The 17,876-nt window shown below is 41.2% G+C and overlaps 1 protein-coding gene across 2 annotated transcripts in view; it reads left to right on the plus strand.

Moving 5' to 3' along the window:
• Window positions 1-17,876, plus strand: part of LOC147018083 (uncharacterized) — a 357,617-nt gene that overhangs the window by 57,295 nt on the left and 282,446 nt on the right. For both annotated transcript variants that reach the window (XR_015062269.1, XM_085897420.1), the window contains exons 11-17: window positions 3,410-3,568; window positions 3,808-3,924; window positions 5,165-5,314; window positions 6,074-6,208; window positions 6,613-6,759; window positions 7,004-7,123; window positions 7,402-7,551. Coding sequence is in view for 1 of the 2 variants with exons in the window: in XM_085897420.1 (XP_085753546.1) it covers window positions 3,410-3,568; window positions 3,808-3,924; window positions 5,165-5,314; window positions 6,074-6,208; window positions 6,613-6,759; window positions 7,004-7,123; window positions 7,402-7,551 (978 nt within the window). In the remaining variant the exon portion in view is untranslated. The remainder of the gene's footprint in view (window positions 1-3,409; window positions 3,569-3,807; window positions 3,925-5,164; window positions 5,315-6,073; window positions 6,209-6,612; window positions 6,760-7,003; window positions 7,124-7,401; window positions 7,552-17,876) is intronic.

Raw genomic sequence — 17,876 nt, forward strand, 5'->3', positions numbered from 1 at the left:
ATTGTGTGTTGTTGTTGTTGTTGTTGTTGTTTCCTATTCTCTCATGTGCACGCGTTGAGTATGACACTCACTACGTTTGCTATGAACCGTGCTTCCTCATTGTCTCGGATCATTCATCTGCATTGGATTTTTCATTTGTTTATTTTCATTTATGGATGTCCGACGGTCCTGTGATTTTTTTTCGCCCCAGTGTATTGGCTTTGATGTTCATCGACACGCAAAATTTCAGTTTTCTACGTCATCCAGAAGGTACTGATCTTTAATATCAGTCATTGAGTCAGTGGTTAGAAAGAGCTTTATATATTAGATAGAAGAACACATCTATAAAAAATATATACAGTATTGGTACCGAGGCAAACGTGGCCTGTTCCAAGATCGTGTTGCGATTCCAAAAAAAAATGAGAACCACAAAAGCTTACATTTAAATTTAGTTATTTAAATGTGCAATTCCCACAGACAGCACACACAGTGTTAGTCAATGCTTTGCTTGGTCAAACCAACATAGTGGAGTTTAGAACACGAGGTTTGATTCAATGTTTGAAGTTTTTTTTTTAATTTCATGTATATACTGATATATTTCTATTAATCTTATACAGTACTAGTGTGTGCCCGCACGTGCGTGGCCGTACTGCTAAAAAAAAGAAAAGAAAAAAGAAGAACAATTGTGACGTCAATTGTGACGTTAAAGCACTGTGTCCTGTCATTGGTTTGGGAAATAAATGCCCATAACTTGGGAACCACTTGTCCGATTAATAGCGAACGTAGTGAGCTTCATACTCAACGCGTTCACATGAGAGAATAAGAAACAACAACACAATACCCTGGCAATTTGGAATCCGTGTCGTCGGCTATGACCCTTTTGCTTCCGGTTTTTGTCATAGGGAATGATGCATCCCGGGAGTTAATGGCATCGTAGGAGACATGAAAGACCCAAGTATCAGACATGATGTATATTTCCTCCACTGATTTTAATAACGATATCTCCCGCATCATCAAAAATAATTTTTATCGTGATTTACATTATTTGATCGCTGTCTCGAATCAAGGCCGAAGTAACCGGAAATTGCAGCATCGAATGTAACAAGAATTCTACGTTCGCTTCTAGGCTTTGCCTATTCCATATTATCAAACCTTGAAAAGGCACATCCACAGGGCCCCAGCAATATACCTTGCAAGTTTCAATTGGATCGGACCAGTGGTTGTCGGAAACAGCGGACACAGACAGACAGACAGGCACACAGACAGACAGACAGACAGACACACAGACAGACAGACACACAAACAGACAGACACACAGACAGACAGACACACAGAGATTGCTGGAATTATAGATAGATAAAGAAAGCAGATCATACAAAAAGATTTAATAAACAAACTGCGTTCGTAATTGCCGAAAAAAAAAACTACCCATGTGGACTGTATTGCCATGCCTTGCAAAATCAGCTTTAATGTTGCTGGTTAATTATTTTTGTTGCGTTCAATGAAGTTCCACCTTCTGCACATTCCTTAATGTTTTCTTCACTCAATATAATCATCCAAACAGTATAAAAATGTTGCGTTCAATGAAGTTCCACCTTCTGCACATTCCTTAATGTTTTCTTCACTCAATATAATCATCCAAACAGTATAAAAAGTAAAGTTTAAGTCTTTGCTTAAATAAATACATTTAGTTAGAAAATCGTTAGTTTGTTAAAATTTTCAAATTTCATTCCAGATTTTGACTCTTATTTAGTCCACAAGACCCGATTCTCAAATGTGATATAATGTTTCGATTACATGCTTTAATTAGTCCATGAGAGTAGATCATGTTTCCAAGACAAGGCATGTTTGAATAGGCCGAATAAATATGGCGGTTAAGACCCCTGCGAAGTGAAGTTGAGCTGACCATGGATAAGCCTTTCATGGAGATAACGCATTAATTATTATCTTTAAAAAGGGGTGTTGAAATTTATCCAAACACCCAATTTTCATTATTGCACTGCCTTGGAGTTCCCTTAGTGTGCATGCAAAGTTTGGAGCCCCTTGGTTTCATGCTTTTGGAGTTGTGGAGGACACACACACACGCACACACACACACACACACACACACACACACACACACACACACACACACACACACACACACACACACACACACACACACACACACACACACACACACACACACACACACACACACACACAAAAAATGTTTTTGATAGAGGGGTATGGGGATGTTGGCAGGACTTTTAGGTATGAGCTTGTGCATGGGTGGGTAATTGTGTGCATGTGTGTGCAGTGTTGTCTGTGGGGGTCTTTGGCAAGGGGTGGTGTGTGGTTGATGTGTATTTCTCACCCAAGAATCACCTTCGCCCACTCCCCCACACATCCCGGAAAGAAAAATCAAAATAAACGTACAGAAAAAAACCCAAAGCAAAAAAAAATAAATTAGATTTTCTTTTTTAGCGACGTCTCGCATAGCGAACGTGGCTCTAAGAGAGTTCGGCGTTCTTCTTCTTCTTCTTCTTCTTCTTCTTCTTCTTCTTCTTCTTCTTCTTCTTCTTCTTCTAAAACCTTGAGAACTCAGGTCTTTTATATACAGGATCCGGATCTCCTTAAATACTAAACACCTGTACACATCCTTGCATTAAGGGTGCCTTTTGAGAGCGTCTACCATGAACTTTTAAATATATTTGGACATTTGCTTTAAAGTTTCGAAAAGTTCATGTTACTATTTAAAGATTATTCCATTTAATGTATTGTAATTTCGTAAATACACTATATTTCGTAAATACGTAAATACACTATGACGAGTCTTGCTATTGGCTTAATCAAGGCACGTGACGAAATATCGGAAGTTGTTGTGTTTTTTTTTCCCCTTCTTGTTCCTCTTCTTCTTCTTGTTCTGGTGAAGACAAACCCTTTAGGACGCGGCTCTTGGATACATTTGTCGTTGTTGTATAAATTGGTCTGGTGTTGATGTGGGGCAGGCACAATGGGTCGAATCGCCTCCTCTTACATCTAGATTCCTTGTGATTGATTCTCTCATGTGCAGCACATGGCTGCAGGTAGCATCATTCTCTGGGTCACAGCTGTGCCACTGCCCCTGTAAGCTAGAGCAGGAATATGGAATTTGTTCATTTTCTGGTGATAGCTTTTCTCCTCTTCACAAAGGACACCATTGGATCTTTAACATCCACCATTCATGGTGGCAGATGGTTCACCCAGTTAAACGTCCTTCCGAGGGATGGCACACACATTTATGAATTGTCCTTCCTGCAAAACACGAGGATGACTGTATAGCTGGGCTGAGATTCAAGCCCAGGGTATACAGCTTCGAGGTGAGTGTACAAACTTCTAGGCCGGCCAACCCTTCATTTCTGAGAGTGATATAATCAATTATTTTTTTGCACGTGACCTCTTTTTGCAGAATTTGCAAACCGAGACCGGCTGCGAGAACTGGTGCTTCCTCACAATGTGAAGTCGTATGAGATTGCAGGCCTCGTGCCTGAAACTGCATATGTCATCTCTTTGTATCCACTATACAGTGGCTTCCAAGGTTTAGGTGTAACTGAGGTCATCACAACAGGTGAATTCCTTACTGTCATTTCTTACATATTTTGTGCAGTTGATTTACTGGTGCACCTTTTGTAAGTTACACTGATAATTGCAATTGGTTGTTAATTGTAAACCTCTCAATTGTCGAGCACTTATGAGAAGGCAAATTAATATTAATAAACACATTTGTAACTAACACCCATGGGTTTGCTTTCATGAAAATCACTGTGTGTGTGTGTGTGTGTTTTCTGTTAATCTCTGGTGAAACAGCAAGTTTTAGCTATGTTGAGAGCGTCAAGGTGGCAGAGTACACCAGCAACTCCATCACGCTCACATGGAGTGCTACTTCAGGGGTCACAGGCTATCGGCTCACGTGGGGTCCATCTGGTGAGGTCGTCCAGTTTGGCTATTTTTTTATCTTTTTGTAAAATATTCATCAAGACCAAATCAGCACATTTATGGTGTCAATGTAAACGTTAAGGAAGGGGTGCAATGCATGACCGGAGGAGTGGGGTACTGTAATTTAACCCTCTCTATGGAGAAGTTGATATTCACATACACTGTGTCTGCAGGTACCACTGCAGCTGTTTCAGTTTTATTATTGGAATTAGTTCGGTCTCAAATGCACTCATCTCCTTGCACTCATTTACAGTACCTTTCAAAAAGAATAATTGTTTGCAGGTGTACTTTGGCAAAGTTCCAAATTGCTTCCATTTGCAGTGTTATATCAGCTCTATTCTGGTCTTGCTCATCATGCCCTCTCACCTCTCTGTACAACTATTCCATTCCAGGGCATACATTCCACCAGACACCCATACTTTGTCACAAGTCTAAATGTATTACTCATCTCCACTCATTCACCTTCCTTTTCTCTAGACCGTGGAACTGTCTTCCAAAGCCTGTTGTCTCATACTCTTTCCTCCAGGATTTCAACTCTGCTTCACATCACCACCTCATAGTTTCTCCTATTAATTGCTTTGAACTTTACTATACCTGCTGAGACTGCTCCCTCTTTCACCTGCATCTTCTCCCCTTCTGCAGTGGTGCATCTGTATGTTCTTGTACTCTCATTTTATCATTTTGCTCCATTTTGTGTCTATTTATCCTTTGCCTCCTGTTACTCTGCTCTTCTGAGCCTCAATGTTTGTATTCAATTTTTAAAAAACATTATTCTAGTGGAGAGAAAAAAAATTGCATGTTTTTTTTCTTGTCCAGGTATAAAATTTAGAAGCATGTCATGGTATGCAGGATACAACATACTCCTTTGCATTTTGATTTTACACCATGAGGTTGCCACATCTCGAAGCATTCATATACAGTACATATTATGCAAAAAAATGGCAAAATATTTGAACCTCCCCCTCCCCCTTCTGTTCCCTCCTCTTATTTTTATCTATTACCCCTTCGAATTCCACTATTATCCTTTTTTTCCCTCTTTGCTGAACCTCTTACTTTTCTTAAGTCAACCCCACCTCACCCCCTCCCCCCTTACCTTTTTGTCTATGCAACATGTGTATGACCTTTATATACTGTATATGCAAAAAAAAATTGGACATATGCAAGGCTGTAATTTTCATGACAGTCATCTTAAAACTTTCACAACACTCATCACCATATGCTTTTCCAGCTACGGGTCCAGTGGACAGTGTGCCGCTTGACAGGACGACACTCTCGCATCGCATTACGGGCCTACACCCTGACACAGTGTATACCATTAATCTTCATGCAGTCTACGGAGACCTGGAAGGCGCTGCTGTTGCCATCACCATCTCCACAGGTTATCCTTTTTGTAGTTCCCATAAGGCTTTTACTGATTTAATAAGATTCCCAAATTCTACTCATTGCAGTAAAATGTGTATAAATTGACATATTGACTCACCTCATATATGACAACGACAATCAAATTTTAACTTGAACCGAAGAAATAATTAAATTCCATTTTGATATTTCCCTGAGTATCAGAAGAATGGAATTCAATTACATTATTTATTGGATGATATTCTTACAAAATCTCAATTGGGCAACTGGAAATTAAAGTGTTGGAATTTTGTATCGAGAAATGTTCAAGAATATACAAGAAAAGACCATTTGTACCATAATTCCTTTTGTTGCATTTTAATTCCAATCTATTTCAGAGTAATGTATAAGAAAGATTGTAAAAGAGAGCTGAGAAAAACAATCCAGGAAGTTGAAGATGGACCCAAAGTGGTTAAGGAATAGGGGGAATGTGGAAGACAGGAAAAGGGATGTAGTTGTAAATGTTGTAATCTGCTCATACATGGTTGAGATGAGTCACACACATTGGAAAGCGTCGGTTCGACTTTTGCTGTTGTTTGAAGGAAAAGTAGTCTTCTTTGAGTTTGTCTCTTTATCTTGTCTGTTTTGATGTCTGTTTGTCCATTCCTTGTCTGTCTCTTTTTCTTTAACACACTGGTAGTTTGTTGATTTCCCAAATCCTCCGTCATCATTCCATGAGCTTTGTGCTAAACTAGTATTGAAAGGAATATTCATGATTGTGCGTTGGTTCTTCACACAGGAAGTACAGACTACAATGGCGATGAGGGCATAAGGAATCTACGGGCAATAAATATTGCAAGCAACAGCGTACGCATATCTTGGGCTGCCTCCGCTCGTGCCACCGGCTATAATATTTACTGGGTCAGAATTCCAGGCAAGGCAATTCTCCACACCAAGGCCTTTCGGTGCAGCTTCGAATCAAATGTAGACCGTTTTTTGTGCACAAGAGCAAAGTCGACAGTATAAATGGATGTTTTTTTTTTAATAGCAGAGATCAGTGGGACGAATTTAGTGGTAATGTTTCTGTTTGATTAAAAATCGAATTGAACATTGATAAAAATCAAGTAAAAGCATAAGCCTTCTTTGGAAAACGGCATTATTTATTTTAAGGCCTGTAAGGTTATTGCTGACTGATTGTAGTCTCAGCCTGCCTGGTTTGCAGTTACATAATCTGATACCAAAAAGTCGTTGTTGAACTGATATGGATTTCTGTTGCTTTGCCATGGATTCCAAACTTTGCTGTATTGACTACAGAATTATGATTAATCCATCACACAGGAGGACAGCAGATGTCCCAAATGGTGCAAGCTGATTTAACAAGTTACCTGTTGGAAGGCCTGCAGGAGAGTACCACTTACGTCATCCGTGTGGCACCGATGTTTGCTAATCGTGACGGTCGTTCATCAAGCATCTCTGTCCGAACACGTGTGTGCCTTTCTACCTATAGAGCAAACACAACGCATGATCGGAGCCTGTGCAATGACCTTAAGTTTGAAAAAGGATACCTTAAACACAACTCCAAACATACCTCAAACACATGCCATGACTTCACTGTATATTATTTCAAAGCTGGTGATAATCATTAACTTACTTTAAAGACATTTTACAACGTCACCAAAACATAAAGGTTTACATTCTGTTTGACCTTAAAAAAAAAAAAACCTATCAGAGGATCTACCGAAGATCAAGTTTCTTCAAGCGATGGATGTTACTGATGACAGCATTCGCCTCAGCTGGCCGCTTGTCACTGGAGCCACGTCCTACCAACTCACCTGGCGCTTAGTTTCTGGTAAGTATGAGACAGCATAACACTAAACACACATTTCACACAACAAAATAGATAAAAGTCTGTCAGTATACACCCACCTTTATTTCTCCTTTGAGCTGCCTCATATTTGTTGTGATAAAAAGTCATTGTGTGTGTGTGTGTGTGTGTGTGTGTGTGTGTGTGTGTGTGTGTGTGTGTGTGTGTGTGTGCGCGCATGCTTGTGTGTGTGCGTATGCACACCTGTGTGTGCATATGCATGCATAGATTAACCTTACAATTCCTTTGGATTTTACTGACAGGTGTCTATCAGCAACAACAGAAAGTGCTTCCTGCAAACGTTTCCTCATACCAGGTTGGACCACTGCAAGCTGGCCGCGCTTACTTGTTTATTGTCCGGCCATTCTTTGGCCAGCGCCTGGGACCAGCCAGAACCATTACTGAGCGCACTGGTGAGTGAGTAGTTCTACTCGGTTTGTTGCTGAACAAGTTTAACTAATATTTCACTTGCGAGTAAATTGAAGATTTTTCAAGTATATTGGTCGGTTGTGTGTGTTATTACTTTGCAATTTTTGTTTTGTGACAAATAAATCGAATATTTTTCAAGTATATTGGTTGGTTGCGTGGGTTATTATTTGGCAATTTTTTTTTTAACATTTCTCAAGTATGTTGATCTGTTTGGCTAGTTTGTTACTTGCAAAGTCGAAGATTTTTCAAGTATATTGGTCAGTGGACTTTGTTATTATTTGGCAAAATTTTTTGTTTTACCAAGTATGTTGTACCAAGCTATAATTTTCTGCTTAAATTATAGGGGTTGTTGTTGGCAGAGTGGATCTGTTGTTGGCAGAGTGTTGTTGGCAGAGTGTTGTTGGCAGAGTGTTGTTGGCAGAACTCAGTGTGGATCCCTATTGCATCAGGGATCCATTAGTTTGTTGGTTTGTTGCTTGGCAAAAAAAAGTTTTTTGGAAAAGTTTGTTGACCTGATCCATTAGTTTGTTGGTTTGTTACTTTGCCCAAAAATTTTTTTTTTGGAAAAGTATGTTGATTGCCTTCGTTTGTGTGTGTGATTGTGTGTTTGTTTGTCTGTCCGCTTGCCTCCACCCAAACCGCTCAATCGATCGTTCTGAAATTTTCAGAGATTAATGTCACCAACCCTGCGATGGTCTCGCATTGAAATTTTGTAAAATTCGGTCGACCAAAAAGGTCGACATAGGCCAATAGGCCAATTTGAGCCAAATTTTATAAAATCCTCAAATTTTAGCTGATTGACTTGAAATTTGAACAGGATTTGCATACCACATCAGTGAATTCAACCACCTATTACTTTTGAGGTTATCTGAGGTCAAAAGGTCAACATAGGCCATAAGGTCAACCAAAAATAGGCTAAATTGTTTCTAAAATTGTCAATTTCATCTGATTGACTTGAAATTTGAAGACCCTTGGCATATGTGGTTGCTGAACTCAACCACCTATTAATTTTGAGGCCAACATAGGCCAAAAGGTCGATATCGGCCAAAGGTCCACAACGTAGGTGGAATTTCTAAAATCCTCAATGTTTCTCTGATTGACTTTAAATTTGAACAGGATTTGCATATCATGTAACTGAATTCAACCACCGATTATACTTGAGGTTGAAATGTCCAAAGGTCAACAGAGGCCAAATTTCTAAAATCATCAATTTTCATTCGATTGACTTGAAATTTGGAAGAGGGTTTGCATATTTGGTCATTGAATTCAACCATCAATTATTTTTAAGGTCAAATTTGTTTTATGGATTTTGCATGCGACGCATTATGCACGACGTCTTTCTTGTTTTGATATTTGTGTGTTATTTAAATTAATCTTGCTGCTAGCAGTAGAGGGAAAGTGGTTCATTCACATTGTACGATTTACTGCTTAACTTTATATGGTGCATTAGTTAAATGAAACCTTTATAGATTTGACATTATTTTTAACTCAAGGTTTGTTTTGACTTCACTAACTAGTGACCTCAATAATTTTCCCCTCAGAAACAGCGCAAGATATAATAGTTAAAAGTTTAAGCTGTTATAACATCGCATATATTGGTTTTATTGCTGCATGTGGTGTGTGTGTTCTTCTTCTTCTTCTTCTTCTTCTTCTTCTTCTTCTTCTTCTTCTTCTTCTTCTTCTTCTTCTTCTTCTTCTTCTTCTTCTTCTTCTTCTTCTTCTTCTTCTTCTTCTTCTTCTTCTTCTTCTTCTTCTTCTTCTTCTTCTTCTTCTTCTTCTTCTTCTTCTTCTTCTTCTTCTTCTTCTTCTTCTTCTTCTTCTTCTTCTTCTTCTTCTTCTTCTTCTTCTTCTTCTTCTTCTTCTTCTTCTTCTTCTTCTTCTTCTTCTTCTTCTTCTTCTTCTTCTTCTTCTTCTTCTTCTTCTTCTTCTTCTTCCTGTTTTTGTTTTATTCCAAGCAAGAGCCACTCATGGAAGAGCACAACATAAAAAAAATATCTAAAGACTAACAAGCTGAACAATAGTGGTCTGAAGCTGCTGGACTATGGAATGAAAGCGGAAAAGACTCATGGATAAATTTATAAAACAGTGTTAACACGCATGAAATGCAATTTGGTTTCATGCCAGGAAGGGGCACGATCGAGGAAATTTTTAGAGTTATGCAATTACAGGAAAAATATTTGTTGAAGAAGAAAAACTGTACTTTATATTTGTGGATTTGGAGAAGGCATTTGATTGGGTGCCTCAGGCAGTGGTGCAGTGGTCAATGAGAAAGTTACAGGTGGAGAATTGGTTAGTTAGGGTAGTCATGATGATGTGTGGTGGCTCATAAACTTATATGAGGGTAAATGGAGTGCAGAGTGAGGATTTTGAAGTGAAAGTGGGTGTTCATCAGGGGTCAGTCTTGAGTCCAATCCTGTTTATCATGGTTCTTGAGGCTATATCACAGGAATTTAGAGGAGCTCACCTTGGGATCTTCTGTATGCTGGTGACCTGGTGCTGATAGCCGACAGTGTGGAAGAGGTAATGGGTAAATATGCAGTATGGAGGCCAGAGGACTGAAAGTGAATACAGTGAAAACAAAAGTACTGATTAGTGGTGTGGGAGAAAGAACTGTAGAGAAAAAAGGGAGAGGTAGCCCTGTGCTGTTTGTAAAAAAAAAAAAAAAAAAAAAAAGGTGTAGGTAGCAATTCAGCATTGTGTAAATACTGCAACTGCAGGGTGCACAAGAGAAGTAGTGGCATCAGCGGTAGACTGCAGGTGGTTCCGGACTTCAAATATGTTGTTTGTGCAGGTAAACAAGTGGCTCCAGTTAAAGTGGAATGGTTAGTTTATGGGGTTACACTACCGGTCTGAAGTTTTCGAACACCCCCATTTGTCCAGTTTTTACTGAAATTTAAGCAGTTTAATGTTTCAATGTACTCTGAAATTAAAGCATAGAACAAATAAACAATTGCAGATAAAAATAAATCATGGAATCGTTTAGTTGAACAAAATTTATTCCAAATTTTTGACTCATCAAAGTAGCCACCTTTTGCAGATATAAAGGCGCTGTCACACCTTCAAGATTTAGCCAGCGTATGGCAACATATCAAAATGTATATAAAACGCTGGCGTACGCTGAACTATTGATGTTTGTTTTTTCAGTTTTGGGCGTATTCATAACGAGTTGGACGTATGCATAACATATTAGTAACGTACACAGAACGTTTCGATAAGTTATAGATAACTTATACCAACGAATGCTTAGCGTGTTGTTGCCGTTCACAACCTATGCCCAACGATAGTCTAATTTATGCATAGCGTGGCAGCGTATTGCCGACGATCACGTGGTGTAGCCTATTAAAAGGCTGCTGCTCGACGATTCAAATCATAACCCCATTAGACATCGAAGTGTCAACATCACCGTCATGCCGAAGAAAACTTCGAAGAATGCTGCGAAGAAGTCTCCTGTCCATGGCCGTGGACGTGGACGCAAGGAAGATCCATCATCACACACACCCTCCCCATCACGCTCACCTACTACTACTACTACTACTGACATGGACCGACTACAACTACTACTACTACTACTACTGATACTACTGTCATGGACATCTACTCAACATGGAGTCTGGAACACTGACGGGTTCCTCCTGTGAAGCCCATTTTTATATTATATACCAATTCTCCTAAACTCTGCCAATACGCCATTATACGGTAGCTGTAAGTTAGAAACACGTTCAGTAAGTTCTGTGGTCATCCGGAAGACGTCAAATATGTCTACATACGTCAATATGCGTTGGAGATACGTTACACATAGGTTCAAAGCACGTTACTCATAGGTTAGAAATAAGTTTCGGGTACGCTAAACATTACCTCGACGTGTTTCGACTTATGAGTAACTTACAAGTAACGTGTGTCTGTGTTAATGATCGCAAAACGTGCCTACAACTTATGGCCAGCGTATGCGGAACGTGTGAGTTATATGCTGGCATACGTCGAAAAATTTTGAGCATGCTTAAAATTTGTCGACGAGCTCGGCGTACTACGACGTATGCCAGCATGCTTCAGCATACCCTTAACGTATACAAAACTTACCCATAACGTATTCGACGTGTGCCAGCGTATTGGCCAAATTTTTCAGATGTCGGCATACGCTGGCCTAAACGTCAAGGTGTGACAGGGCATGACGGTGTTGTTGACACTTCGATGTGTAGTGCGGTTATGATTTCAATCGTCGAGCGGCAGCCTTTTAATAGGCTACACCACGTGATTGTCGGCGATACGCTGCCGCGCTATGCATAAGTTTGACTATCGTTGGGCATAATTTGTGAACGCCGACAACACGCTAAGCATTCGTTGGTATAAGTTATCTATAAGTTATCGAAACGTTCTATGTACGTTACTAATACGTTATGCATACGTCCAACTCATTAAGAATACGCCCAAAACTGGAAAAAAACATCAATAGTTCAGCGTATGCCAGCGTTTTACATACATTTTGATACGTTGCCATACACTGGCTAAAACGTCAAGGTGTGACAGGGCCCTAACAGCCGAACATATTCGTGGCATTCTTTCTGCAATGGAAATCAAATATTGTTTGGAAAGTTCTTCCCAACACTGTTGCAGAAGTTCCCACAAATGTGTTGCACTTGTAGGTTGCTTTGCTTTCACCCTTCTGTCCAGTTCATCCCAAATCAGCTCAATGGAGTTTAAGTCTGGAGACTGTGCTGGCCATTCCATGATTTGAAGCCTACCGTCTTGTTCTTTTTTTCTAAGGTAGTTCTGACATAGCTTCTTCTTCTTCCTCTTTCGGCTTGCTCCCGTTAGGGGTCGCCACAGCGGATCAACCGTCTCCATTTCGCTCTATCCTCCACATCTTCCATTGACACTCCAACCACCCGCATGTCCGCCCTCACCGCATCCATGAACCTCTTCTTTGGCCTTCCTCTTCTCCTCCTGCCTGGCGGCTCCATCTTCAACATCCTTCTCCCGATATACTCCGTTTCCCTCCTGTGCACATGTCCAAACCATCTCAATCTCGCCTCTCTCACTTTGTCTCCAAACCGTCCTACCTGCGCTGTCCCTCTAATATACTCATTTCTTATCCTATCCATCCTCATCACTCCCAACGAGAATCGCAGCATCTTTAACTCTGCCACCTCCAGCTCTGCTTCCTGTCTTTTTGTTAGCGCCACCGCCTCCAAACCATACAACATAGCTGGTCTCACTACCGTCTTATATACTTTCCCCTTCACTCTTGCAGCTACCCTTCTGTCACAAATCACTGCTGCAACTCTTCTCCACCCACTCCATCCTGCCTGCACTCTCTTTTTCACTTCTCTCCCACACTCTCCGTTACTTTGGACAGTTGATCCCAAGTATTTAAACCAATCCACCTTCCCCACCTCAACTCCTTGCAACCGCACCATACCACCACCCTCCCTCTCATTTACGCACATGTACTCCGTCTTACTCCGACTGACTATCATTCCCCTTCTCTCCAGTGCGTACCTCCACCTCTCAAGGCTCGCCTCAGCCTGCTCCCTACTCTCCCTACAGATCATGATGTCATCCGCGAACATCATAGTCGATGGAGACTCCAGTCTGATCTCGTCCGTCAACCTGTCCATCACCATTGCAAACAGGAAAGGGCTCAGAGTCGATCCTTGGTGCAATCCCACTTTAACCTTAAACCGGTCCGTCATTCCTACCGCACACCTCACCGCTGTCACACTGTCCTCATACATATCCTGCACGATCCTCACATACTTCACCACTCCCGACTTCCTCATACAATACCACAACTCCTCTCTTGGCACCCTATCATAAGCTTTCTCTAAATCCACAAACACACAATGTAACTCCTTCTGGCCTTCCCTATACTTCTCCATCAACATTCTCAAAGCAAACATCGCATCAGTGGTGCTCTTTCCTGGCATAAACCCATATTGCTGCTCACAGATCATCACCTCTCCTCTCAACCAAGCTTCCACTACTCTTTCCCACAACTTCATGGTGTGGCTTAACAACTTTATCCCTCTGTAATTTCCACAGCTCTGCACATCACCCTTATTATTGAAAATCGGAACCAGTACACTTAATCTCCACTCCTCCGGCATCCTCTCACTTTCCAAGACTTTATTAAACAATCTGGTTAACAACCCCACTGCCATCTCTCCTCAGCACTTCCATGCCTCCACTCGTATACCATCTGGGCCAACCGCCTTTCCACTTTTCATCTTCTTCATACTTTACTTCATACTTTACATAAAGTACTCCATCCACCTTCTCAACACACTCTCCTTGCTCGTCAGCACATTCCCATTTACGTCCTTTATCACCCGAACCTGCAGCACATCCTTCCCAGCTCGGTCCCTCTGTCTTGCCAATCGGTATAAATCCTTTTCCCCTTCTTTTGTATCCAACTTCTCATACAGCTCGTCATATGCCTTTTCCTTGGCCTTTGCCACCTCTCTTTTTGCCTTTCGACACCAGTCCTTGTACTCCTGCCTACTTTCTTCATCTCTCTGACTATCCCACTTCTTTTTCGCCAACCCCTTCTTCCTTATACTTTCCTGTACTTCCTCATTCCACCACCAAGTCTCCTTATCTTCCTTCCTCTGTCCAGATGTCACACCAAGTACCTTCCTAGCTATCTCCCTCACAACTTCTGATGTCGTTGCCCAATCATCCCACCCATCTTTACTACCATCCAACGCCTGTCTCACCTCCTCCCTAAATTTCACGCAAGTCTTCCTCCTTCAGCTTCCACCATCTGGTCCTTGGTTCAGCCCTCACTCTCTTCCTCAACCTCACCTCTAAAGTCATCCTACAGACCACCAATCGATGCTGTCGAGCAACACTCTTCCCTGCCACAACCTTACAGTCACTAATCTCTTTCAGGTTGCATCTCCTACTTAAGATGTAATCCACCTGTGTGCACTTTCCTCCACTCTTGTATGTCACCCTGTGTTCCTCCTTCTTCTTGAAATACGTGTTTACCACTGCCATTTCCATTCTTTTTGCAAACTCGACCACCATTTGCCCTTCCACATTTCTCTTGTTGAGACCGTACCTCCCCATCACCTCCTCATCCTCTTCATTCCCTTCCCCAACATGTCCATTGAAATCTGCTCCAATCACCACTCTTTCATCCTTGGATACACTCTCCACCACTTCATCCAACTCACTCCAGAAATCTTCTTTATGCTCCATCTCACACCCCATATGTGGGGCATATGCACTGATGACATTCATCATCACCCCTTCAATTTCCAACTTCACACTCATCACTCGGTCAGACACTCTCCTCACCTCCAATACCCTCTTGACATAATCTTCCTTCAGGATTATCCTGACACCATTTCTCCTCCCATCCACACCATGGTAGAACAGTTTGAAACCACCTCCAATGCTCCTAGCCTTACTCCCCATCCACTTGGTCTCTTGTACACACAGAATGTCCACCTTTCTTCTCTCCATCATATCAGCCAACTCTCGCCCTTTGCCAGTCATCGTCCCAACATTCAGAATTCCAACTCTCACCTCCACACTTCTACCCTTCCCCCTCTCCCACCGCCTCCGGACTCGCCTTCCCCGTCTCCTTCTCCTCCTTCGCCCAGCAGTAGCACAATTTCCACTGGTACCCTGCTGACCACCGGTACCGGTGGCGGTCGTTGGTAACCCGGGCCTCGACCGATCCGGTATGGAAATTCGTTTTGTTGTCCGCATAATGATTTGGCATAGGTTTTTACGCCGGATGCCCTTCCTGACGCAACCCTGGTCGCCTCTTACGACACACAGGGATATGGTATACCTATTCTAACCGGGGCATACACCGGGCCCAGGACAACTGGTGCTCATTTCGCCGACCTCGGGAGGATGGCAGGCTGAGTCAACCCCCTGGTGTTTTCGACTTGGTTTATATATATGTATATGTATATATGTATATATATATGTATATATATGTATATGTATATATATGTATATGTATATGTATATGTATATATATATATATATATATATATATATATATATATATATGTATGTGTATATTATATATATATATATATATATATATATATATATATATATATATATATATATATATATATATATATATATATGCATATACATATCTTAATTCAGTGTCCCAACGGGGCTTGAACTCAGGAGATTTTGAGTCCTAAGCCACTGTCCTTACCACTGCGCCAACACCAGGCTTAGTTCTGACATAGCCTGGAGGTATATTTTGGGTCGTTATCTTGCCACAGGATGAACCCCTGACTAACTCGGCAGAGACCAGAGGGTATTGCATTGCGCTGCAAAATGCTGTGGTAGCCCTTTTGGTTCAGGGTGCCAGTCACTCTTTGCAAGTTGCTGATTCTGGATCCAGCAAAAGAGCCCCAGATCATCACGCTTCCTCCCCCATGTTTGACAGTTGGTGTCACACACTGAGGAACCATCCTTTCGCCTACTTGACGGTGTACAAAAACCCTGTGTGATGAACCGAAGATTTCAAATTTTGATTCATCGGTCCATAAGACCTTCTTCCAATTTTCAGTAGTCCACTGGTGGTGCTTCATGGCCCAGGCAAGCCTCTTTTTCTTATTTTGTCATCTTAGCAATGGCTTTCGTACTGCCACTCAACCTGTCAAACCTGCAGCTCGAAGTTTTCTCTTCACTGTTGAAACTGAGACTTCCTTACTTTGACCAGTGTTAAGCTGGACTTGAAGCTGCTGTCCTGTGAGCCACCTATCACGCAAGCTGTTGACTCTCAGAAACTTGTCTTCTGATTGTGTTGTGGCTTTGGATCTGCCAGACCTCTTCCTCTCAGAGTTTCCTCCAGTTTCCAAGTGCCTTTTGATGGTGTAGGAAACTGTACTCACTGACACCTTGGCTTACTTTGCAATTTCTCTTCAGAAAAGACCTACACTTTTAAAGGTTATAATGGTCTGTCTGTCTTCTTTTGTTAATTGTCTTTTTCTCGCCATTATGACAGCAATATACTACTTACTGCAGTGCAATGTTGTCCAAATAATGCTTCAGAGGGTGTAGCAACACAGTCTGTTCCAACACTGCGTTTTATCCAGACAGAGGGTTTGTAACTAATCAACAAAAGTTGGGACACCTGTAGGAATTGTTTGCATCAACTTTCAAGGCTTCATTTACTTCCATTGCTGCAGAACAGCTGCAGTTGCTAACCCATTACTTGTTCCCTGACAAGGGCCTTTTTTAACAACTCTGAAATTCACATTATTTTTGTTTTTGGTAACCTAAAGTTTTTTTTTAACCTCTGGCAGTTTACCGCTTAGCTTTGTACCATTTCAGGTTATTCACTGGACTTGAACTGCTTAAATTTCAGTAAAAACTGGAAAAAATGGGGGTGTTCTAAAACTTTTGACCGGTAGTGTATATCTCTGGAATGTGTATATAAATTTTGTTATCTTGGTCATATGATTGGTGCAGGTGGTGGTGTGGAGGCAGCAGTGAATGCAAGAATTAGAAGTGGCTGGAGAAAGTTTAGGGAGTTGTTGTTATCCCTTTTGACATCAAGATGGACCCCTCTCCAATTTAAGGGAAAACTTTATGCAGCTTGCATTAGAAACATAATGTTGTATGGCAGTGAAACATGGGTGGTCAAAAAGGAGGAAGAATGGAGGTGTGAATGAAATGCAATCAGAATGGTGAGATGGATGTGTGATGTGACACTGAAGGATAGGAAATCAAATGTAGAATTAAGAGATAGGTTAGGTGTAGAAAGCATTAGTGAGATTTTGCATAGGGGTAGGTTGAGGTGGTTCAGCCATGTGGAAAGGATGGGGGTGGGTAGTTGTGTGAAGAGGTGTATAAATATGAATGTGAATGGACGAGAGCTAGAGTCCATCCGAGGAAAACATGGGATGTGTTTCTGAGAGATTATCTTAGAGTTAAAGGCCTAAAAAGAGGGCTAGCAAGGGATTGTGCAGTCTGGACAGCAGCCATGAGGTGAACCATGACTGACACAGGCAAGTATGGAAGTGGCCATAAAATGATGATGATAATGATAATGATAATGATGATGATGATGATGCAAATTGAGTCAAAAAACAACTACCTCATCTCTTTGACTTGTGTAATAAGGCTTCCACAAATGAGTGCAGTCATGACAATGACAAGCAAAATGAAAACGAGCAACCAGAAGAAAAATAAAAGACAGGAGAGAAGGAAGAGAAAGGAAAATACATTGGTGAAACTGTGTGCATGGTGAAAATATCTGTACATCCCATTAGTGTTGGGGCCAAAATAATTCTGAGTTTAAGAAATAGAGAGAGGAGTTGTGGGT

The sequence above is a fragment of the Eptatretus burgeri genome, chromosome 10 (genome assembly GCF_056783735.1).
Source record: "Eptatretus burgeri isolate ZD-2024b chromosome 10, Ebu_testis_v1, whole genome shotgun sequence".
NCBI classification, from domain to species: Eukaryota; Metazoa; Chordata; class Myxini; order Myxiniformes; family Myxinidae; genus Eptatretus; species Eptatretus burgeri.